The 24,313-nt window shown below is 38.8% G+C and overlaps 1 protein-coding gene across 2 annotated transcripts; it reads left to right on the top strand.

Moving 5' to 3' along the window:
* The first annotated feature begins 18,069 nt into the window (after window positions 1–18,069).
* LOC145043546 (uncharacterized) lies at window positions 18,070–20,933 on the top strand. 2 transcript variants are annotated; one of them, XM_078992236.1, is made up of 6 exons: window positions 18,070–18,240; window positions 18,418–18,509; window positions 18,680–19,749; window positions 19,836–19,997; window positions 20,073–20,224; window positions 20,289–20,933. In XM_078992236.1, exons 3-6 carry the CDS (start codon window positions 18,705–18,707, stop codon window positions 20,691–20,693), a joined length of 1,764 nt encoding a protein of 587 aa, XP_078848362.1. In that variant the 5' UTR covers window positions 18,070–18,240; window positions 18,418–18,509; window positions 18,680–18,704; the 3' UTR covers window positions 20,694–20,933. The 2 variants fall into 2 exon arrangements, with proteins under 2 accessions (XP_078848362.1, XP_078848361.1); XM_078992235.1 differs by having other exon boundaries at window positions 18,380–18,509.
* Window positions 20,934–24,313: the final 3,380 nt, after the last annotated feature.

The raw sequence follows: 24,313 nt of genomic DNA, 5'->3' as shown, positions 1-24,313 counted from the left end.
TAATTAGAGAAACCTAGATCCAAGCATTAGGGTTTGTATGTGCACATAGGAATGTTCATATGGCTAAAACTCATCAGTGGTATCAAAGCCTAGATTGGTTTCTATTAAATTGTTGCTTGATTGTTTGAATCTTACCTGCAAAATTCGAATTTTTTGATTCTGAGTCATGGACTCGGCGAGTCCCATAGTGGACTCAGCGAGTTGGCCTGACTCGGCGAGTCCAGAGTGGGTACTCGGCAAGTCCGAGCGTCAGGAAGAGCCAAAATCGGGATTTTTTCTTATTTATCTTATGGAAACTTACCTTTATCATATTAGATCAACCTAAATCCGATTTTATGATATATATGACTATATTTTTGATCTAATTGAAGATATTTATCAATTAATAAAATATTTAATTTCCTTATATGATAATTATTAATTATTTTGATTAAATTGGTAAATTGTTTTTCAAGAAATCATAAATAAATCAAATATGGATAATTATGTGATTAATTGTTAATTTGAATTATTTGTTATTTGATCCTTTATATTTTAAATATTTAAAACTTGCCCTCAAGTTTTGAAATTTATGTTTTGTGATTAAAAGTTTAATTTAGACAATTTAAATTTCAAACCTTAGAATTTTACAAGTTTAAAATCCAACACTATACTAATATAATATTACAAGATTAATCTATATATGTATAACTTAAATTCTAGTCTTACCGTTAGTAGGCCTCATTCACGAAGCCGGTCTATAAGGTGGGTATAAGGTTGTAGCCTATAAAATGGCGCTTAATGGGTGTACACTCACACCCACCGCTTGCTTGATCGGTGGAGGGTCGTTAGCCGAACGGGTAGGATAGGGCAACCTCATCCTCTCATTAAAAGTATAATATGAAATACAAAGTAACTACCTGTTTTCTTAAAATTTTCCAATCTTAGTTACTTTAGGAAAAGTGAATTGATGCAATCCCATGAAATTACACTTTACACCTTGCTAAGAAGTTAGTGGAGCGTGTGAGGTTTACCGACACTCTAATTGGTTCTAAGTGAAGGTGGCAAAGGGTGATCCATTGTTTATCATAGTTCGATGGAGCGTGTGTGGTTTACCGACACATCGAATAGGTGATCGTTATAATGAAGGCACCATGTGAATTTGTATGGTAATTCACACTCGCTTTGTGATCCTCGGTATCCCAGTCACAAACAAGAGGGGCATATCGAGATTTAAACATACCATTGAAAATTTTCAATGAATCTCATCCAAACCTAAGAATTTTTCAATACATTTAGGACTTAAAGTTATGTTTTTCATGGTGGAGAATTAGTGAATCGTCATTCACTTACCTTCAAATTGTTTGCATATTAGATTACGACATCCCTTTTCTAATGTGTAAATATTGTTGTTGGATCCTAACCCTAATTTTTCTTATTGGGTGATAATTAGGGATTCATATTCTAATCTATCTTTGTCCTTTCTATTTGTAGATGTCGAACGCTAACAACGTTGCTGCTAGTTCATTCACTTTGATGAGCCTTTGTCAAAAGGTCACCTTCGATGGAACGAACTTTAGCGAATGGATAAGATACATTCGCACGATTGCTCGCTATGAGGATAAGGAGTATGTCCTCGATGAGAAGCTCGAGAAAATCAACCCTGAAATCGCTACTCCGGCCGAGATGACCGCTTTTGAAACTCACGAGCGTGATGCAACGAATGTACATTGCATCATGATCGCCACTATGAACTCCGAATTCCAAAAGTCCTATGAGGACATGTACCCGTACGAGATGCACCAAGACTTGTTGGAGAGATACCACCAAAACGCGAGACAAGAGCGTTATGAGATTTTCACTAACATGATTTCCGCTAAGATGGGTCATGGAGAGTCTCTTACCGTGCACCTGCAAAAGATACAAAGGTATGTCGACCGTCTTCGTAAGTTAAATGTTGACTTTGGGGAAGACTTGGAGATCGACATGGTGCTTCACTCTTTGCCTCCAAGTTACAATCAATTTAGGATGACCTATCACATGAACAAAGAAGAGGTCACCCTAAGCAAAGTCCAAGGTATCTTGAGGGTCGCTGAGAGCAACTTCAAGGACAAGTCTGTTGCACCAACTCCCAATCCGCCCGCCGCTCCTGTTTTGGCAATTAGACAAGGAAAAGGAAAGAAGAGGAAGGCTTCGTCTAAGAACTATCGCAAGGTTAAAGCCCGAGATGGTGCCTCTTCTAGTGGGACGAAAGTTGATTCCGCTAAGACCTGCCCTAACCCAAAGGAGGCAGAGTGCCACAACTGCCACAAGATAGGACACTGGAAGAGAAGCTGCCCAGAGTACCTGAAAGCCATCAAGGAAGGAAAGATCAAGCCGTCTTTCGCAGGCATATACACAATTAAATCTAACGATTCATCTCATGATATTTCTTGGGTTCTTGATACCGGTTGTGGTTACCACATTTATTCTAATGTGCAGGGACTAAGAAGAAATAGAGACGTGGAGCATGGAAGAATAAATCTAATCATGGGGAACAGAAGATCATCGCCTGTGACCAAGATTGGAGTGTATTCTTTAGTGCTTAGGAATGGTTTATCTTTAGATTTAAACAATTGTTGCTATTCGCCAGAAATTGCTGGAAACATCATTTCATTTCATGCCTTGTTTAGACAAGGTTTTAGATTTTCTTTTAATAATGAGAATGGTTCTATTTTGGCTTATCTAAATGGTGTCTTTTATTTTGAAGCTATACCATGTAATGGAATTTATGAAACTGTTATGATTGCTGATAACTTAGGAAATGATGTTTTATGCATGGATTCTTCCAATAGTATGGATAAAGCATCCTTATGGCATTGTCGTTTTGGACATGTCAACAAGAAACGCATAGCCCAACTCCAAAAGGATGGAGTGTTGGAGTCATTCGACCTTAGGGAAGATGACACATGCGAGTCTTGTTTACTTGGAAAGATGACTAAGTCACCCTTCGATGGTACGTGCGAAAGGGGTGAGGGTCTATTGGACCTCATACATACCGATGTGTGTGGACCGTTTAGATCTACCACGAAGGATGGAAACCGCTTCTACGTGACTTTTACCGATGACTATAGTAGATATGGGTATATCTACTTAATCAAGCAAATGTCAGAAACTTTTGAAAAATTCAAAGAGTTCAAGAATGAATTGGAGAATCAATTGGGCAGGAAAATCAAGATGCTTTGATCCGATCGAGGAGGAGAGTACCTAAGTCTTGAATTCCATGATTATCTCAAGGAGTGTGGAATAGTTTCACAATTGACGCCACCTAGGACACCGCAATTGAATGGTGTGGCAGAAAGGCATAATCGAACCTTGTTGGACATGGTTCGCTCTATGATGAGTCGTGCTTCGCTATCTATCTCTTTTTGGGGGTATGCCTTAGAGACTGTCGCCCATATCCTTAACCGAGTCCCTACTAAGAAGGTTGCCAAAACACCTCATGAGATGTGGATGGGGAAAACTCCTTCGTTAGCACATATCAAGGTTTGGGGTTGCGAGGCTTTCGTAAGACGAGATACTTACGACAAGCTCGAACCTCGTAGTGAGTGATGTATTTTCATCGGCTACCCGCAAAAATCCTTTGGATATCTCTTCTATAGACCGATGGACAATGTTGTCTTTGTTGCGAGGAGAGGAGTTTTCCGAGAGTGAGAATTCATAGGCCAAGGAGGCAGTGGGAGGCAAATCGAGCTTGAAGAGATTCAAGAATTGATAGATGAAGGAACCTCTACCGTTGGCACTCAACCCGAGGAGGAAACTCCGGTTGAACCAATTGACGTATCATTACCTCTTAGACGTTCCAAAAGAGTTAGAGTTCAACCCCAGTTGTATGTTTTTCATATTACTACCGAAGGGGACACATATATTAGTGATAGTACACTAATAAACCTTGATGAACCTAATAGCTATAAGGAAGCCATGGCAGGCCCGGAGTCTGAAAAATGGAAAGAGGCAATGGATAGCGAGATCCAATCCATGTATGATAACCAAGTTTGGAATTTGGTTGATAATGTGCCCGAACGTAAGACCGTTGGGTGCAAATGGATCTTCAAGAAGAAGACCAACATAGATGGAAAAGTACACACGTATAAGGCGCGATTGGTTGCGAAGGGCTTTACTCAAACTCCCGGAGTTGACTATGATGAGACCTTCTCACCAGTTGCGAAGATAAAGTCTATTAGAGTGATGCTAGCTATTGCCACATTTCATGATTATGAGATTTGGCAAATGGATGTCAAGACCGCTTTCCTTAACGGGAAGTTGGCTGAGGATGTTTACATGGCTCAGCAAGAGGGGTTTGTGGATCCAAAGCATCCGTATAGAGTGTGTAAGCTTGAGAAGTCCATTTATGGACTTAAGCAAGCATCTCGCAGATGGAATCTTTGCTTCGATGAAAAAGTCAAAGAGTTTGGATTTGTACGAAGCGAAGATGAATCATGTGTATATGTCAAAGCCAGTGGGAGTATAGTAAGCTTCCTCGTTCTATATGTTGATGACATATTACTCATAGGAAACGACGTCCCGACTCTGCAGGAGGTTAAGTCCTGGCTCGGGAAGTGCTTCGCTATGAAGGACCTCAGAGAGGCTTCCTATATTTTGGGAATAAGGATAGTAAGAGAAAAAAGTAAGAGACTAATAGGACTTAGTCAGAACACTTACTTAGAGAAGGTACTAAAACGTTTTAGTATGGAAAACTCGAAGAAGGGAGAATTACCGATACAAAGTAATGCCAGGTTGAGTAAGACTCAAAGTCCGAGTACCGAAGCTGAGATAGCTGAAATGAGCCGAGTTCCATACGCTTTCGCAGTTGGCTCAATCATGTACGCTATGACTTGTACTCGCCTTGATGTAGCCTTTGCTTTGAGCATGGTTAGTAGATATCAAGGGAATCATGGCAGAGCCCATTGGATTGCGGTGAAGAATATCATTAAGTACCTTTGGAGGATGAAGGAATGGTTCTTAGTCCTCGGAGGGAGTGATGACTTGAAGGTGCGAGGGTATAGTGATGCCAGCTTTCAAACCGACAGGGACAACTACCGTTCGCAGTCAGGCTGGGTCTTTACCCTGAATGGAGGAGCAGTGACTTGGAAAAGTTCCAAGTAGGAAACCGTAGCTGATTCAACGTGCGAATCAGAGTACATTGCAGCGAGCGAAGCGTCGAAGGAGGCAATATGGCTGAAGAACTTCATTGGTGATCTTGGAGTTGTACCTACCATAAAGGAGCCCATGGAGATTTTCTGTGATAATGAAGGAGCAGTTGCCTTGACTAAGGAACCGAGAGATCATGGTAGATCACGACATATCGATAGAAAATATCACTTTATTAGACATCGTGTAGTGAAGAGGATATCCGTCCTTCTTTTTGACAAATAGGACCGGAGCTCCCCATGGTGAGTAACTAGGTCGGATGAATCCTTTGCCCAGGAGTTCGCTGAGTTGACTGGACAATTCCTGCATTTCTGCAGGAGCTAGCCGGTAGGGCGATTTAGCGAGAGGGGTTGCCCCTGGAATGAGGTCAATTCGGAACTCAACTTGTCTCTCTGGGGGTACTCCAGGAAGATCTTCAGGAAATACGTCTGGGAATTCACGTGCTACTGGAATATCCCGAATGTTAGTCTCTTCCTTGGTTTTATCCACTATGTGAGCCAGAAATGTCAAATATTTTTTTCGTAAATGTTTCCGTGCCTGGACGCACGAGATGATAGGGAGGTTTGTGCTAGGTTTGTCTCCGTAAATAACTAGGGTTTCGTGATTGGGAAGATGAAGGTGAACGACCTTCTCGTGACACATAATTTCAACATGGTGGGGGCTTAACCAGTCCATGCCAATAATCACATCGAAACTCCTAATGGAAACAGGCATCAAGTCTATTTGAAAGACGTGTTGATTTAGAGTTAGGGTACATCCGATGTAGATTTCCCTAGTGGATTCGGTTTTCCCATTGGCCATTTCCACCGTAAAGGTTTCATTGAGCTTCTGGGGTTGTTGTCTTAACAAATGCTTAAACTTATTGCTCACAAAACTTCGCTCCGCTCCGGTGTCAAATAGGATGTATGCATATGTGTAGTTTAGGGGAAACGTACCGGTAACAACGGCGAGATCCTGAATTGCTTCCCCCTGACCCATCGTCAGCACTCTTCCGGTTCCTCCATTTCCAGAATTGTTGTTGTTGGGGCAGTTTCAACGGAAATGCCTAGTCCTTCCATAACCATAACAGGTGTGGCTAGGTCCGACATTTTTTCTGCCAACATTGGTGTTGTTGTTGTTGCGGTTGTTGTTGTTGTTGTTGTTGTTGTTGCCTCCCCGTTATTGATTCTGAAGAGGGTAAGCCCTATAGTACCTTGCAGTGTGTCCCTTCCGATTGCAACTGGTGCACTATATCTCCTTGCATTCTCCATTGTGATGGAATCCACATTTGTTACACTTGGGAAGATTACCGGAATAAGGTCTAGGAGCATTTGGAGCAGCTGAGGCTGGAGAATGTGGTGTAGCTGGAACTTGCGCGGTGGCAACATTGATCGCCACTGTCTACTGCTTCTTGGAAGTCTCGTAGCCTTGATGCCCCTTTCTTTTTTTGTTCTTCCCCTTCTTGCCATCACTTTCCTTCTTGGCCTCAGTCTCCGCTGGCTTGTCACCCTTCTTGTTATTGTGGTCGTACAGCTTCTTCGCCAATCTCTTAGCACTGTCGAAAGTTTCGGGATCTGCAACTATCACGTTTCCTTGGATCGGAGAGGTTAGTCCCCAGATGAATTGCTCGATCTTCTTTCCTTCCGAGGTGATCATGCCCGGACATAACAGAGATATCTCACTAAATCTTGCTATGTAGGCATTGATATCAGCATTCCGTACAGTGAGGTTCCACAGTTCTTGTTCCATTTTCTGAAACTCACCACGAGGGCAGTACTCAGCCATCAGCATTTCTTTCATTTCTATCCACGGCATGGAGTTGGCTACAGGAAGTGTCATGGCTTCCACGTGTCCGTTCCACCAGGTGAGCGCTTGATCGACAAAGGTGCAGGCTGCAAACTTCACCTTCATCCCCTCGGGACAATCGCATATCTCGAATACCGATTCCACCTTCTCGATCCATCGCTTCAGGGTGATCACTCCTCTAGTACCGTTAAAGGTTCGTGGTTTGGCGTTTGCGAAGTCCTTGTAGGTACACGTTTTGGTGGGTCCTTGATTCATTCCGTTGTTCAAACTCCACGCCCCTTGCCCGTTGCCTCCTCCGTTGTTCCCTTGGTGAATTTGTGCCATAGCTGCAGTGACCGCAGCAGATACGGACGCCTGGAATGCAGTGGAGTCAGCTTCGGGTAGGGTTGGTTCAGGGTTTCTGCGAGTAGGTCGGCGAGGCATCTTTCTGTCATGAAACGGAAAGATTTCGAGTGTACATGGTTTCTGTGAGGTTGTGATTCTACTGACTAGGTGCGTGGTATGAACTTAAACACTTCTACCATTTAGCATACAATCATAGATTCTCAATCACATAGCAATTTGTAATGTCATAATAAAACACGCAAAAGTTCATTAATATTATCCGCATTTGATACATGAAAATTTTGCTCGCGAGAGTGTACATGAGTGACACTAGTTCGACAGCATAACGGCTCTATGAGTAGTGTAGTCACTTAAACATAGAGCGAGGTACATAGCATAGTTCCTAACGATCTAGTAAGATAAGTCTATCCTTAACTGCGATGAGCTGTGTCCTAATATGGCGGCAAAATCATATGTCGAAGTGCTGGGCCAACAACTGAGCCATCTCAGTCATGTCTTCAATGACCTCATCCCTCTCATGCTCTGCTTGCACTGCACGTGCTTCCATGGCGAACAATTGTTGCCACAGGGCAGCAATCTCAGCTTCTGGAGAGCGATTCTCCCTTGTGGGGTTCACTGGTGGGGCAGGGTGGTCCTGCTGCACTTCGCTAACAGGGGATGCAGCGTGATCTTTTCCCGAGTCTTGTTCTTCCTCCATGTCATCATCGGTCTCCTCGAACTCGTAGTCGGTGTCCATGTACTCGTCAGGTCCGACGTCGTGGGCTCCCTCTTGATTCCCTTCTGGTTCATCTTCAAGCATCTTGTGTGCTACTAGGACTTGATGAAACTGAATGCCCTGCTGCTCTCCTTCCATGTAGACTGGGAGAAGGTATACGAATAAACTATCATTATCCTATGACCCTACCATTATTGCATAGGCTAAACAAATATTCTCTTTTTGGTGCTAAAGGGGTATAGTTTTAGGTTCCCTAGCTATCACGATCTCACCAGAACGTGTGTTAGTTATACTTTGGAGAGAATGTAGTTGATCAGGCTACATCCACTCCTTGGTACCACTCAGAACAGTCCTGAATTAACCGGGATACTAGCATTATCTTGTTTGGTTCGGCGTTATGTTCTTATTCCTAATGCAAGCAAGGGTGTTTTATTGTTGTGTTTTACTTGTTTTGTTCAGAGTTGTGTTAGTCCTTCTTTCGGTTTATAGTTGCATATCATTGTGTGGTTAGATATGCTAGTTCACTATAAACAAAGCTCTGATACCAAACTGTCACACCCCCGAACCAGACGGCGGAAACGTCCGAGGGCTGTTGTGACTTAATTGAATACCATCACAGTGAATATACGTGAAACATAACATCATTCATTACCATGCAATGGAATAGTACAACTGGTAGTGTTTACATTTAGTACATTATTTCAAAGCATTACATTCCCAAAAGTAGATTGTTCGATTCTAGTTAAACTAACAACAAGATATCACTAAGTACATTTTTCCCTTCGATTTACCTGTTACCTGAGAATACAAGCATTTTGAAAAATGTCAACATATGAAATGTTGGTGAGTTCATAAGTAATGTTTGAAATATAATGTTTTCTATTGTTTTGAAAACCACTAGAAAATCTGATATTTCCTGAAAAGAGTATGGTATAAAAAGTGTGAAGATCCGTAAGTATGCTTGTTTGTTTCTATAAATGTAAAAAGAATTGTTATACTTGGTATGCATCTCGTAGGTGTATGAATTGAAAACATTAGGAAAACCCGATGTTTTCCTAACACTTTGAATTACGCGTTTTATATTTTGTTGTACCGTTGCGACGTGTGTATTTGATGAATCCAGGTGACATTGGATTAATTATGGATTGTGAATTGTTATAAACACGCATTCATGAAACGATTAGTTTACAACTATACAAACGATCCCTTAGGCGTCGTCCATATTATTCACTTAATCCAACCACCCTGACTTCTCATAGCCCCATAACCGAGGAGAAAAGAGGGTACGAAGCCCCCGATATTTCCATAAGTCGTTCAAGGCTATCGTGAATGCGAAGGGCCCTTAGCCCGACCCGTATTTGTGAATTCTCGACTTTACTAGCGGTACCAAAGGACCCTTGGGGCCCAACAGCACAAAAGCCATTGAAAGTCCTTTTACACGGAATTAGGTCATATAAGACCCAACAACATGTAAGCGAGTTTCCTTCGGGCCTAAAGATCATGTTATTGGGCTAGCTAGGCCCAACAAGCATGATTTGAAACTTTCGGGCCCAAAGATGGTGTATCGACGTCTGGTGTATTCCCACGTGTGTATTGACTTCCCGAAATTTCCGCATGTGTATTGAAGTATTGTCGTAGTATTATTATTGGATTCGTTGTGGATTCGAGACCGAATCAATTCGTTTGGTAACGATTTTGGTGTTGAAGGTGTATTATATTTCGCCGGTAGTCATGGTATTAGTATTTTATCATAACAAATTTATTATTTAAAAACACTAGAATTTTTCTTTTTGCAACCCCTTTCTTTTGGATAAATTACAATTTTGGCCATTTGTATAATAGAATTTCCATTTTAGTCCTTAAACCATTTTTCTTGACACTATAGTAGCAAAACTTGTAGAAAAGGTACTTTTCAGCTCAAATTTATATTGAAAAATAGTTTTAGTCCCTCAAAATGAAGTCTTCTCGGCTGAAACCTCAAATTTTTCCAATTTTTACACTTTTGGCCCACAATAGAAATTTTTTGCATCTTTGGTCCTTTTTATATGTGAAAAACATTTTTAACCCTTGAAATGGACTTAGAACACTACTAGTCCCCTGTTTTACAGAAAAGTATAGTTTCAGCCCCTCTATTTTGAAAATCTCGCAAATTGGGCCTTATTGGGCCGAAATGTTCATTTTGGCCCATTATGCTTAAAATTTCACCTTTTAATCCCTCAAAAGAGTATATTTTTAGAAAATAAATTGTTGACACTGTTTTGACTCATTCCAACCATCAAAATTCGTATATTGTCATTTTGGGCCCTTTAATTTTATAATTTTAACATTTTTAGTCCAAAAATGTGTTTTTAGCCCAAAGATGTTCACTTTAACCAACTTGGTTATTTTTCTAGAAATGATTTGTATGTAATAATATATTTTATACTAGTTTCATGCAACTTAATGAAATTCTCGGTCTTAAGGCCTTTTTGACTAGATCTAACACCACAATCACATAAGAACATGTACATACACATAGAAATCACACAAAGAATACATATACTCATAGATCTACACATTTGCTTGTATTCCCCCCCCCCCACCCACACACAAAACTTATAAAACCGAAAAATAGGAGGTATGAAGCTCACCTTGAGTTGTAGTTTCGGTTTTGAAGAGAGAAAAGAAGAAAATTTCGATCCTAGCAAGTCTTCTTGGTAGATCTCGAGTTTAATGACTTCTAAGGTGCATGATCACAAGTTGGAATAGATTTAGAAGAGATTTTGATGAAATGAAGTAGCTAGATCATGGATGAGTCATCAACTTACCTTAGATGATGTGTTTGTGGGAAAAACCTCCTTGAAAAGCTCTTGATTCTCGAAAATTTGATGAAGAAAGGTGAGGGTGTTCTTTGAGAGAGCTTGCTTAATAAAAATTGGATGAAGTGTGTGTGCTTGGGAGCTCTCGGATGAGAATCAAGAAGAGAAGGGAGAGTGCATGGAAATATGAGTAAATCTTGGATGCATGATGAATAATAGCCTAGTTACCCACAATATAACAATGAGGTGGCTAGCATAAGTCAACCCTTCTTCTTGGGTTTGCCTTGGGCCGAGAATGGAGAGGGGATTTTTGGGCTCTTTGCTCCAAGGCCCATATTATACTTAGGTTAGATGATGTTTGACTCAATTAAATCAAAGTATAATTTTTATGACCTATTAGGGCTAAATTAGGTTAATTATGGTCCAAAATAGTTCATAATATTTGATTTATTTCACTCTAGGCCCAATATGGCCCAAAATAGTGAAATAATTGGAAGTGGTTCCAATTAGAGCCCATTTAAGGGTTCTAAGCCCAAGATAGTCAAATTAGAAGTTTATTGGTCCATTGGGCCCAATAAGGAAGTCCTAGTCCAAAATGGACCTAAACAAGAACTTCTAGGGTTTCCAATTGCTTGATGACTATTTGTAGTGCTTGTATGAAGTGTTTGATGGAAAATTTGTTGTTATAGAGTAAGTATCATGCATGCTTTCATGTCTTAGATTCATAATTCTTACTTAAGTGTTGAAGTTACAAGGCACAAAATTTCTAGTTGTGACAACATTTGATGATTAAATAAAGGAGTTTAATTTATAAGTAACGTTACTGTCTTATGTTAATTGTTTAACTATTGTTTCACTTTGCATGTTTTGACTTCCGGAATAATTGGGTTTATTAGAATAATCGAATTATTCAAATTATCCACAATCGTTCATATGTCGGAAGTAGATATGAATGAAGATTGTCATGAATAGGTGTGTAGATTGTCTAAATGGTATTAGACATAGCAAAAGATTGTTGCAACGTTCATGAGTGCTTATGAACTAGTTTTGAGCATTGGAACAAACCCGTGCTTGCTGGAATCACCTTATGGAATGTGATAAAAAGGGTGATCGCAAGACGATAATATCATATAGTCTTAAAACCTAGATATATGGTTTGTTATTTGTTAATTGATTGTACATTGATAATGCGAAAACGCATTGGTAACTCGATGTTATAAAACGCATTGTTGTGTATAGTTGATTAATGAATAAGTAAATGCATATAAGTCGAAGTTATCTGTAACTTTTATCCTAAGAAGGAAAAAGCGATATCTCGGCCGCTCGATGATTTGATTTGACTTATGTGTCGGGCCCGGTCAGAACTGAATTGATGTGTTCGATTAAGTTCTATGTCAAATAAATCAGAGATCGAGAAACCAAATGCTAGACTAATTATTCCATAGAATTGTCAGCATGATATCTAACAGAGGACTGTACGATCCCTTATCTAAAGGACAAGATTGATTAGATCAGAGTTTGATAGCGTCTTTGTGAGCTACGACTGCAAATCGGACTGTACTTGTGCATATAGTTACTAGACTTATCCAAGTGGGAGACTGTTGGAATAGTGTCTAAGGCTGCAACTATATTAGGCAAGTATTTGACCCGATTGTGCATGGTCATTTTAGGTTACCTTCACCATAGCAACTTGACAGGATGATTTATTATGAGAGAATAGATATTATGTCACACCCCCGAACCAGACGGCGGAAACGCCCGGGGGCTGTTGTGACTCAATTGAATACCATCACAATGAATATACATGAAACATAACATCATACATCACCAAGCATTGGAATAATACAACTGGTAGCGTTTACATCCATTACATTGTCTCGAAATATTACATCCCCAAAATAAATTGTTCATTGTTACTTAAACAACCGCAAAACAATCATAGAGTACAGTCCTTTCTTCACTTATGTGTTACGTGAGAATACAAGTAATTTGGAAAACGTCAACATATGAAATGTTGGTGAGTTCATAAGAAATGTTTAAAATCCGATGTTTGTATTGTTTTGAAAACTACCAGAAAATCCAATATTTTCTGAAAATAGTATAGCGTAAAAAAAATATGTGAAGATCCGTGAGTATACTTGTTTGTTTTCTATAGATGTAAGCGTACGAGTTGTGAAATTCGGCGTGTAGTTCGTAAGTGTACTAGTTGAAAACCCTAGGAAAACCCGACGTTTTCCTATCACTTTGCTTTAATTAGTTTATGTGTTGTTGTTTCGTTACGTTAGAGGTGTTCGTTGAGCTCCGGAGGCATTGAGTATACAGTGGGTGGTGAATTGTTGTAACGTACGTTAATGAAAACGTCCAGTTGACAACCGTACTAGCGATCCCTTAGGCGTCACTCGCACTTATTCACACAACTCAATCCTCCCGGACCTATGTAGTCCCACGACCGAAGAGAAAAAGGGAAGGTGCGAAACCCTCGGTATTTCCTTACGTCGTTCAAGACCATTGCAATTGCGAAGGACCCGAAGCCCAACCCACAATCGTGAGTTCCTGACTTTACTAGCAGCACCCAAGGACCCTTGGGGACCAGCAGCACGTTTGCCATTGAAAGTCCTTTTACACGCGGTTAAGTCGTATTAGACCTAACTACATGTAAGCAAGTATCCTTTGGGCCTAAAGATCATGTCATCGGCTAGCTAGGCTCAACAAGCATGATTTGCAACTTTTGGGCCTAAGGAGTGTACGTCGACGTATTGAGTAATTTCCACGAGAGTATAGAGTTCCGAGAGAGTTCCATATGTGTATTGAGCGTTGTAGTGTTAGTAGTTTTGGATTTGTTATTGATTCGAGACCGAATCAATTCGTTTGATAACGATTGTTGGTGATATTGTGTATTGTAATTCATCGAGAGTCGTAGTGTCAGTCTTTGTTCACAACGAGTGTATTGAATTATCATTGAAAATTTTCTGTTTACAACCCCTCTTTATTTTGTAAATTTACTTTTTCACCCCTTTAGGTAAATTAATTTCCGGTTTAGTCCTTAAACCATTTTTCTTGACATTTTAACACCAAAAATTATTGAAATTAATATTTTTCAGCATATTTTTCATTGAAAACAGTTTAAGTCCCTAAAATTGCAGTTTTCTCGGTTATAACCCTCCTTTTTCGCAGTTTTTACAATTTTGGCCCCAATTGGAAAATTTTTGCAACTTTGGTCCTTTTTAAATTTGAAAAGCATTTTAAACCTTTGAAAAGTAATTGTAACACTAGTAGTCCACTGTTTTACAGAAAAACACAGTTTTGGCCCTCCAAAACAGAAAATTTCGCACAATGGGCCCTATTGGGCCGAAATTGTCATTTTTAGCCCATTAAGCTTGAAATTTATGTTTTTAATCCTCCAAAAGAGTATATTTTCAGAAAATACATTATGGAAACTGTTTTGACTCATCTCACCCATCAGATTTCGAAATATTTCATTTTGGGCCCTTCAACTTTGTATTTTTAAGACACAAGTTTATGATTTCATGAGAGTTAAGAAGGGATTTTTGGATATAAGAAGAAGTCTAAAGTGTGGATCCAAGTTTCAAATTACCTAGATGATGATCTTTGTGGAAGAACTCCCTTGAATTCCTCTTAGATCTTCGAAAAATTGGAGAGAAATGGAGAGAGCTCCTTGAGAGAAAAGATGAGTGAAATGTTTGTGTGTGTGTTTGGGATTCGGCCGAGAGTGAGTGAGAGAAGGGAGAAATAGACCCTTGAGGTGATATGCATGGATACATGGAATGGGTTGCATGGAGATGCAAAAGACAATAATGAGGTGTCAATTACAAGTCAACTCTCTTCATCTCTTCTTGGGTTTGGGCCTTGGGCCGAGAATTTGGAGGGAGAGAGGGAAAATTTGGGCTTTAATGCCCACAAGCCCATGTGTAAATTAAGTTGGCTGAGTTTTAACCTAAAAGGAAATATAATATGATTTTTACACTTTGTTGGACTAGTTTAGGTTAATCATGGATCAAAGCTTTTAATTCATTTCATTCTAGGCCCAATATGGCCCAAAATATTGAAATAAATAAATGTGGGTCCAATTAGAGCCCATTTAAGGGTTCTAAGCCCATGATAGTCAAATTGGAAGCTTATTGGTCCATTTGGGTCCAATAAGGAAGTCCTAGTCCAAAATGGACTTAAACGAGGACTTCTAGGGTTTCCAATTGGTTGTTGACTATTTGTAGCACTTGCATGATGTATTTGATTGAAGTTTTTGATGTCATTAAATAAGCATCACACATGCTTTTAAGTTTTTGATTCAACCTTTACTTGAATGTAGTGATTACAAGACACAAAATTTATAGTTGTGACATATTATTAATATATTATGAGAATAATATAAGGAATAATAATATTGTTATTTGATTAATATAAGTCATAGATTAAATAGTATTATTTTGGTGACTTAAAGAGATTAATTAAATAAGAGGGTATAAACTGTCAATTGTTTGATAGTTACACTTTGGGCTGTAAATCCTTAATGGATGAGGGTTGGACGATTTCTAGGGCTAGGATAAGCCTCAAATTCGTCCAAGGCCTATCTAAGGAAAGGATTAGGATTGGTTAGACTTTAAGTTATCCAATTAGGGTTTAAGGGTGAAACCCTAGGAGCCTTATAAGTATAAATAGACCCCTTGGGATAGGGAAATCGGCACCTCTTCTACAACAAGGAAACCCTGGCCGATTTCCTCCTCTCTCCTCTCTCCTAAATCATCCTCTTTGCTAGTTGGTGTTTGTAAGCCATTAGAGGAGTGACAATTGTGACTCTAAAGCTCCAAGAACAAGAAGATCAAACAAGTGTTTCAAGGTAAGCTTCTAACTCTGGTTTTGTATCGTTCTTATACCGAATTAGCCATTAGAAGTCTTGGATTCAATGCATGTTTAATTAGAGAAACCTAGATCTAAGCATGAGGGTTTGTATGTGCACATAGGAATGTTCATATGGCCAAAACCCATCAGAGACTACCACTTAAGTTAGAAAATTTGAATTTTAATTATTTTAATTCTTCTTCATAATTCGTTATTGGAACATTAAGTGATCCAAGGATGGATTGTACCTTTTTGATCAGCCGATCGCAGTCATTGATCTTCTCACTCATAGGCTTGGCTACAAGACACTTGTCCTCAGTCAGTTTCGGTTCCTCACTCGCACTTTCGGTTGATGATCCAGCTGTGACCATTAGACATTTTCCAGCCGAACCTACTTCTTTTGCCACATAAGCTCTTCCATGAGTGGGCTTTCTTACATCTTCATCTTCAGAGTCAGTAGACCAAACTTCAACGCCACCGAACTCATCTTCATTTGCATTCTCCTGTACGATCAAGGCATTCATAGAACTGCTAGTTGCTTTCTTTTTCTTGATTTTTTCCACCTTGCGCATATAATATGCCTCATCATTTTCACCATCTCTTTTCTCAGTCATTTTCCTTAGCATGCAATCTTTGGCAAAATGATTCTTGCAGTGACAATAATTGTAGTCGAACCCAGAGTCTCTCGCAAGTTTGCTTTCCTTCTTGTATTCATCCTTTTGAGAAGAATTTTTCCCTTCATATTTCACCTTCTCAGAGCTGTAATTTCCATGCCAGTTTCGGTTCTTGTTGACAGGAAATTTTCTTCGTGCAAACTTCTTTGGATTAGTAACCATCAAAGCATACTCCTCGCTTGTAAGGTCACATTCATACATATCAGACTCTTCTTCCTCTTCTGTTATGCTCTTTCCTTTTGAGACAAGGGCCAACGACCCCACACCTGAAACTACCTTTGCTTCTTTGGTCACAACACTTTCATGAGACTTAAGTATTCCCACAAGTTTCGCTAGTGAATAAGATTTAAACTGTTCATGAGCTTTCATGGTTGAGACCACGACCATCCATTCTGGTATGAGACCGTTCATGAAGGTCACCTTCTGCTTGATCAACTTTCTTTCTTTTCCATGATTGATCATCTTACTTAGAAGATGATTGAACCGATCGAAAGTTTGTATAAGTTTTTCTTCTGGTTTCTGTTCGAAAACTCCAAATTTTGATAGCAACAAGGTTTGGATGGAGTGTTCCAGATCTTCATCGGTTGAATAGAGTTCTTTCAACCTATCCCAGATTTCTTTGGCTGTTGTGCATGAACCAACCAACTGAAAAATGTCAGATTGCAAGGCGAATCTGATAATTCTCATTGCTTTCACATTACATAGCAACTTGTCTTTCTCATCCTGTGGCATCTTCTCTACATCCGCCACCAGTTTGTTATATTCATTTTGGGACTTAACTGTTGTGTTCGTTCCTGAGTGGATAAACAGCCCAAGCGTGATAGCTTCCCAGATGATATAGCCATTGTCTTCAGATCCAACCACGTAATCTTCAAAGCAATGCGCCCATACTTCGTAGTCTTGAGTGTATAGAATGAGAATTCTGGTAGTGGATCCAATGTTGTTTGAGATGTTGATGGGATTTGTTTGCGAATCTTCGTGAGACATGATGAGCTGCTAGAATCAAACCTGTAAACTTAAGATTAGGGTTTTATCAGAAACAAAGTTACCATCGATATAGAGACGACGACTTCTATTTATACGATAAAAGTGGAAACCCTAAAGAATTATGAGTACATAAGGAATGTGTATTGATCACACAGTCTCCCGCTCTGATACCAATTGTTGAAACAAGTTTCAATCAGGATCGTTAGATTCTGAGCAGTCAAACAATAAAGAACGTAACTATGAACACACGAATGGCTTTGAATGAGTCGTGTGATTAATACTTCAACACCTCAGAAGAACTCGATTATGAACTTCGACTGTAGAGGTATTTAGGGTTATAAAATAATAAACGTAATTAACAAAAGATTGGTAAAAGATTGGTAAAAGTGATTTTGAAAGTGATAAAATCTTTTGAATGTCTCACAGGTATCCACGAATTCGTGTTAATTAATAATATTTTAATAAATAAGTTTAATCATTAATATTTTAATAAATAAGTTTAATAATATTTTAATAAATAAGTTTAATTATTAAAAGTATCAAAGATCAGTAAAAAAGTATATAATCATTAAATTAGTTAAAATAATAATTATAAGATAGGAATAAGTGAAAATGAAGCAGGATAAATGAAACCTTTTCCCAGCTCTATTTACCGTCTAAAGTTAAGTTAAGAAAAAAAAAAAAAAAAAGTAAAAACAAAAGTGAAAAAGAAAGAAAGAGATGACATCATAAGATAACAGGGGTTTCAACAAGAAGTGGTACGGCGTCTCAACCCCTCTCCTCCGATCTCATTTTTCCTCCAACACAACACACACCGTAAACGCAAAACCCTAAATTAAAAAGAGGTCCATTTCCTTCTCCAATTGAAAACGCCACGCTCTTCTAGAAACTGCATTTTCATCTTCCGGAGGTTTTCTTCTGTCATAAATTTTTTCAAAATCTTGTTTCTTCGTCGTTTACAGTTTAATTTCTTTGTTTGCAGACCGTAGCTTATAATCTTGATTTATCCTCCTTCGTGTTGCTAATTTTGTTGTTTTGAAAATTTGTAGTTCTCCTGATGGTTGTTTTTGTGTCTGGATGAACTTAGGGTTTCATGTTATTGCACCTACCAATTAAGTTTCGAACCAACTACTAGAATCAGTGTTTCTTTCCGCAATACTCGTCAAGTCGAACACCATTGTGAGTACTCTACTGTTCCCTAAGGTTATTTACTTCTTGGTATTATGGGTAATTTACTACTTTTTCTGATTTTGTGCTTGTTGAAGATATTCTATATATTTACGCTCCCTTACATGTCGATAATCATGATGCATTTTAATTATTCTCTTCTGAATCTGAAATTTTTCCAGGTTTGAGGATTGCTCAATAGGAGAAATGTCCAGCAAAAAACCATCATCGCCGTATGTCGTCTTTGAAAACCGTTCCCTTGATCAATGGAAAGTAACCGAGCTGAAAGAAGAACTCAAGAAACGTAAACTAATTACCAGAGGATTGAAAGATGATCTGGTAAAGAGATTGGATGAAGCTATTCGTGCTGAACTTGAAGAGGATAACAAAGCCCATGAAAATGGTGCCAATGATGATGAACAGCCTGAAATGCCATCTGATGACGCAGTAGCAGACCCAATTGTTGCAGACAAAACCATGGATGACAACATCGCCAAAAAAGAGAGCATAAAGGAAGATAACGTTACAGAGAAGGTTGATAAAAATGAGAGCTTAGACCAAGATCACATCACTGAGAAGTTGGATAAAGATGAGAGCTTAGATAAAGATAAGGTTACAGAGAATTTGGATGATGAAAACAGAGATAAAGTTAAGGTTACAGAGAATTTAGAAACAGATATAGTTCAAAAGGTTTCTGTTGAAATAACTGAGGTTAAGGTATCTCAAGAATTGGGTCAGCAGGAGTTACAAAATGATGAGGTGTCAACCTTGCAGGAATCAAATTCAAAGCCATTGCCAAAGGAAGAAGAAGCAGAGCCAAATTCATCTGAAATTGGAAGCCAGGTAGTCGAGGTCAGCCAAGTAAAATCTGATTCTATTTCTATTGTGTCAATTACTGAAAAGAATGAACTAAAGGATAATGTAATTACTGATGATGTCAAACTAGAACTTGATGTTAAGCCATCAATCCTTGATGATGGTGTCAAAACAGATCCAGTTGTGGTTGATGAGAAAGATTTCAAGATCGCTGAAACTGAAAGTAAGAAAAATGATATTTTAGATGTGGGTTCTCCAGAGAAGTTAAATTTAGATGATGATTCCATGGAAGAAGATGCTTTAGAAAGTAAGCAAAGTGATTCCATCTTCATTTCTCAAGATATAACTGAGAAAACACAAATACCTCCTCTTGATGTTATGGTTGAAGATACAAATACTGAAATTGCTGACGTGTCCACAAAAAGAAAACAATACGGTAAGCTTCAAGTCTTTAACCCTAATAACCTTTTTTTTTTTTCTTTCGTATTCTGTCCTCATGACTCTAAACTGCTGACGTGGCAGACCAAGAAGCGGTGGCAGACAATGAGGTAGTAAAGAGGCAGCGCAGGTGGAATTCCAATAATGCCCCTGAACAGATTACTACACCTAAGGGTGGTTCAATGAAGCACAGTTTTTCAAGATCTGATTCTTGGGTTAGCCATGAAGAGCCAAAAGAACGTGTTGGTGAGTTATCGCTTGTTATTTGTGAAAAGAGGAGAATGCCCTTTTTCATATTTGTGTGATTTGTTGATTTGGCAGTTCCTCCATCTTCAAAGCCTGCGACTACTTCTCTCAGAGTTGACCGGTTTCTGCGTCCGTTTACTTTAAAGGCTGTTCAAGAACTTCTTGGTAAAACAGGGACAGTTGTCAGCTTCTGGATGGATCATATTAAAACTCATTGTTATGTTACTGTAAGTTTTCACCTCTCTTTTTATACATAAATAAGAAAAATATTAATTTATTTTCCTTTTGTAGTATTCATCTGTTGAAGAAGCTGTAGAGACTCGAAATGCAGTATACAACCTCCAATGGCCAGCAAACGGAGGGCGGCTTCTCATGGCGGAATTTGTCGATCCATCCGAAGTCAAAACCCGAACCGACCCTCCTCCACCACCAACTCCGGTCACCACCACCACCACAACCCCGCTTCCGCTTCCACCTCCACCGCCACTCTCCCTTCCGCCACAATCAAGAGAACCACCACAGCATCATCTACCTCCAGCACCACCATGCCCGGAAAAGCTCGAACCTCCGATCATGACATTGGATGATTTGTTCAGAAAGACTCGAGCAACTCCCCGGATTTACTACTTGCCATTATCCGATGAGCAGGTCGCCGGAAAACTGAAAACTCAGGGGAAGACTGTTGTTAAGCAGTAGGGATCAGAGTATGAATGTGTAAAAGATAATGGTGATGAAGTATATCATGTCATTTGATTTGGTATGATGGTGCTGAGTTGACTCGGATTAGATGTTGGGGACTCTGTTCATTTGTTTAAGACGAAAATGCATGGACTAATATTTGTGCTCTTTATTATTATTATTTTTTTGGATATGGAAAGATGTTCATGTTTTAATGTTAATTTCACATTTTATAAAGTAATCCCTAGTTTGTAGAAATCTATCATTGTTATAAAATTTATCTTATAGACTAACATTTAATCTGATTCGGGGAATACATAATATCCCTTGTATGATGAGTATTCGACAGGACTAACGACTCCACAAGAGGGCCTAATGATGTCGCTCCGGTCTTTAGGTCTTTTTCGCTCCTCTTTTTCGGTTTGGTTATCCGGTTCTTTCGGCCCGATCTTGGTATTTGTTGTTGTTGTTGTTGTTTTTTTTTTTTTTTTTTTATTATTATTTTTTTTATTTTTATTTTTTTAGTTTTGGCTTCGAGTTTTTCCTTTCACAAATGTTGATCAATATAAAAACGATAGATTAAACTTTAGAGGGTGTTTGGCTTAGCTTTCGAAAGCCGAAAAGTCCTTTTTGTAAAAGATGGAAAAGTCAGGATTCCGTGACTTTTCAAAAAGTTGTCATTTACTCTATTGAAAAAGTTGGAAAAGTCAGAATTACCAAACATCTTTCTGACTTTTAGAAAAAGATAAAAGTTAAAAATCACTTTAAAAGTTATCTCAAACACCTGTTTACTAAAAATGATACACTAAAGTTTATCAAAAGAAAAAAGAAATTAGATAATGTGTGATTAAAAATTGTGTAATTAACATAAAAATGATATCTTTATAAACTTTGACTTTCGGTCTCAGAACGGTTCGGCTTTTCTCGGACAGGTCTTGGACAGTCTTGTGCCGATCTTTTTTTGGTCCGGTCTTTTCTAGGATCGGTATTTTTCGGTTTCATGTTCAATCTAGGTATTTTTTTTCGGACTTTGTTTGAGACCGATCCTTTTATGGAGGTCTATTACTATATCTACTGCATATGTTGAGATATTATACTTTTACACTATAATAAAGGTAAAGTTTGATGTAACCCATCTATTTGTCATGCTAGGTTGATGCATATGGTGATGTTTGTGAGTTGTGACAGTTGTATACTATATACTATTGTTGAGGTGATGTGTTATCCCGTTGGTATGTTAGGATTGGTTAAGGCATATCATGTTAGATGTTAGTGTAGGGTTGAATACCATCCGGTTTACATGCTTCCTTGTTTGTGGTAACATCCTTCAAATATATATATATATATATATATATATATATATATATATATATATATATATATATATATATATATATATATATATATATATATATATATATATATATATATATATATATATATATATATAATTTAATTACTTTTTTTTTTCAAAGATATATAAATAGATAAAATAGTCAAACAAATAATAATTATTGGATTTTAATAATTTGTAAATTTTAAATACCAAATTTATTGAAATAAAAGTTTTGATAGTTAATTATGAAAAGTTGCTAGTGATTAGGATTTCACTAATACCCATTAGGGTTTAGGTTAAATTAAAAACCTATTTTGTATTCTTATTTATGAGGTTAAATTCCATTATAATCAAGTATTCTCTAATCAAACATGATATCAGAGATCTAGGTTAACACCGACTCCATGATTGTTGTTGTTGCCGCCGACTCCTTCTTTTGCAACGGAACCATCTGCGGCCACCACTCATTCTTCTACAATGGAACCGCCTCTAGCCGCCACTTCTCTCTTCTCCAAAAGCAGTCACTGCTAGTCCACATCATCGGAGCTGCCAACGCCGCTGCAGCTGTCGTTATGTATGCTTTTATGTTTTGTTCTTTTGTTTATTTTCCACTTTATTTGTCTCCTACCGATGAACCTACGCCCGTGGGGAGAGAGGATGGGGTGTTAGTGATTAGGTCTTGGCCAATATCTATTAGGGTTTAGGTTATGTAACATCCCAAAAATATGGTATAAAAATTTCATTTTTAATTATTAAATATGGTATAAAAATTTCATTTTTAATTATTAAATAAAACCATAGTTATCGAACCATTCCATCAAAACATGAGTCAAAGTATTTCAAAACATTATTATCAAAGTTTCCAAATCAAAACATCAGAGTAAACATCTCAGGCTAAACATCATGGTGTGTGCAATGCAGTCATCCCGAGCTCTTCTCTTTGCAACTGGAAATACTTGAAACCAAACCTGAAAATCGTAAGCACGAAGCTTAGTGAGTTCCCCATACTACTACATACCAAACACATAATCAAATATATTGGGCCCCGCTCGACATCGGACAGTGTCCGACATCAAGCCCCGCCTAGCATCGAGCCCCGCTCGGTATATAGATCTGTTTCTCCCAGGCCCCGCCTGTCACTGGGCCCTGCCTGCTATACACATACAAACAATATCATATAATCATGCTAGCACATAAAGAATCATACACATTACTACATGTTCCAATCCTAAGGCCTCGCCTCTCATGGGCCCTACCCCTACTATTCTAATGATGAGATATAGAACCCCGTCCACACTCAACTAGTGATGAGACACGGGACCCCTCCCACACTCACCTCCAAACCAGGCACATACAAGTATCACAAAGACAACAAGTATAACTAAACATGCATTCCATCATCAGGTACCACCCGACACCGAACTGTACTCCGAAAACATACATATAAACCTTCCTCAGGCCTCGCTCGACATCGGACCGTAATCTGGAAAGAATACAAATACACACACATGCAAGAATCACGAAGACATCAAGCATACCAACATTCCTCGAGTATCGCCCGACATCAGATTGTAATATGGAAACACATAAACATAAATACAGGCTGGCATTGGTGCCTTCGACCCATTCAAACAAGAGGAAACTCACCTCAAATGCTGAAGCTCACTGTAAGAAATCCTTGGTTGCAGTCCTGTCGACTCCCCGAGCTATCAATCCAAAAATGTCACTTAATTAGCAATTAGGTTCCAAACCATGTTCCATAATCCTTACTTGGGGTGAAATGACTGTTTCACCCCTGGCCCAACAAGATTCACAACCAAGGCCTAAAACTATCAAATCCATAAAAACCCATCAATGGCCCAATTTTCCAAATTGGGCCCAAACCCTTACATGGGCCTTTCCCTAAAGCCCATTTACTTTTCTGAACCAATGATTTTCCGATGGCCCAAAGGTCCAAGCCCATTGAGCCCAATCAAGGCCTAACTACATTGGGCCCACTAAGGCCCAATTCATCATCCAAGGCCCATTAGGGCAAGCCCAGCAAGGCAAGACCAGCTAGAAGTCCATTACTCTAAAATCCTTAGTCCATTATGAGCCCAAACCAAAGGATAAGTCCAATACCAAGCTAGCCAACAACCAAAGAGCCCAAAACTTGCACAAGCGATGCTCACATCGTGAGGTCCCGACTTTGGCCCAAAAACTTCCTCGAACACGCTCTCACGTTGTGAAGCTTCATTCCTCATGCCGTGAGTCCGGATCTGACAAAAAATGAGCATTAAGCTCCTAATCCATTAAGCCTTAA

The sequence above is a fragment of the Lactuca saligna genome, chromosome 4, assembly GCF_052625555.1.
Source record: "Lactuca saligna cultivar CGN05327 chromosome 4, ASM5262555v1, whole genome shotgun sequence".
Taxonomy (NCBI): Eukaryota; Viridiplantae; Streptophyta; class Magnoliopsida; order Asterales; family Asteraceae; genus Lactuca; species Lactuca saligna.
This window is presented reverse-complemented; position numbering and strand designations above follow the sequence as displayed.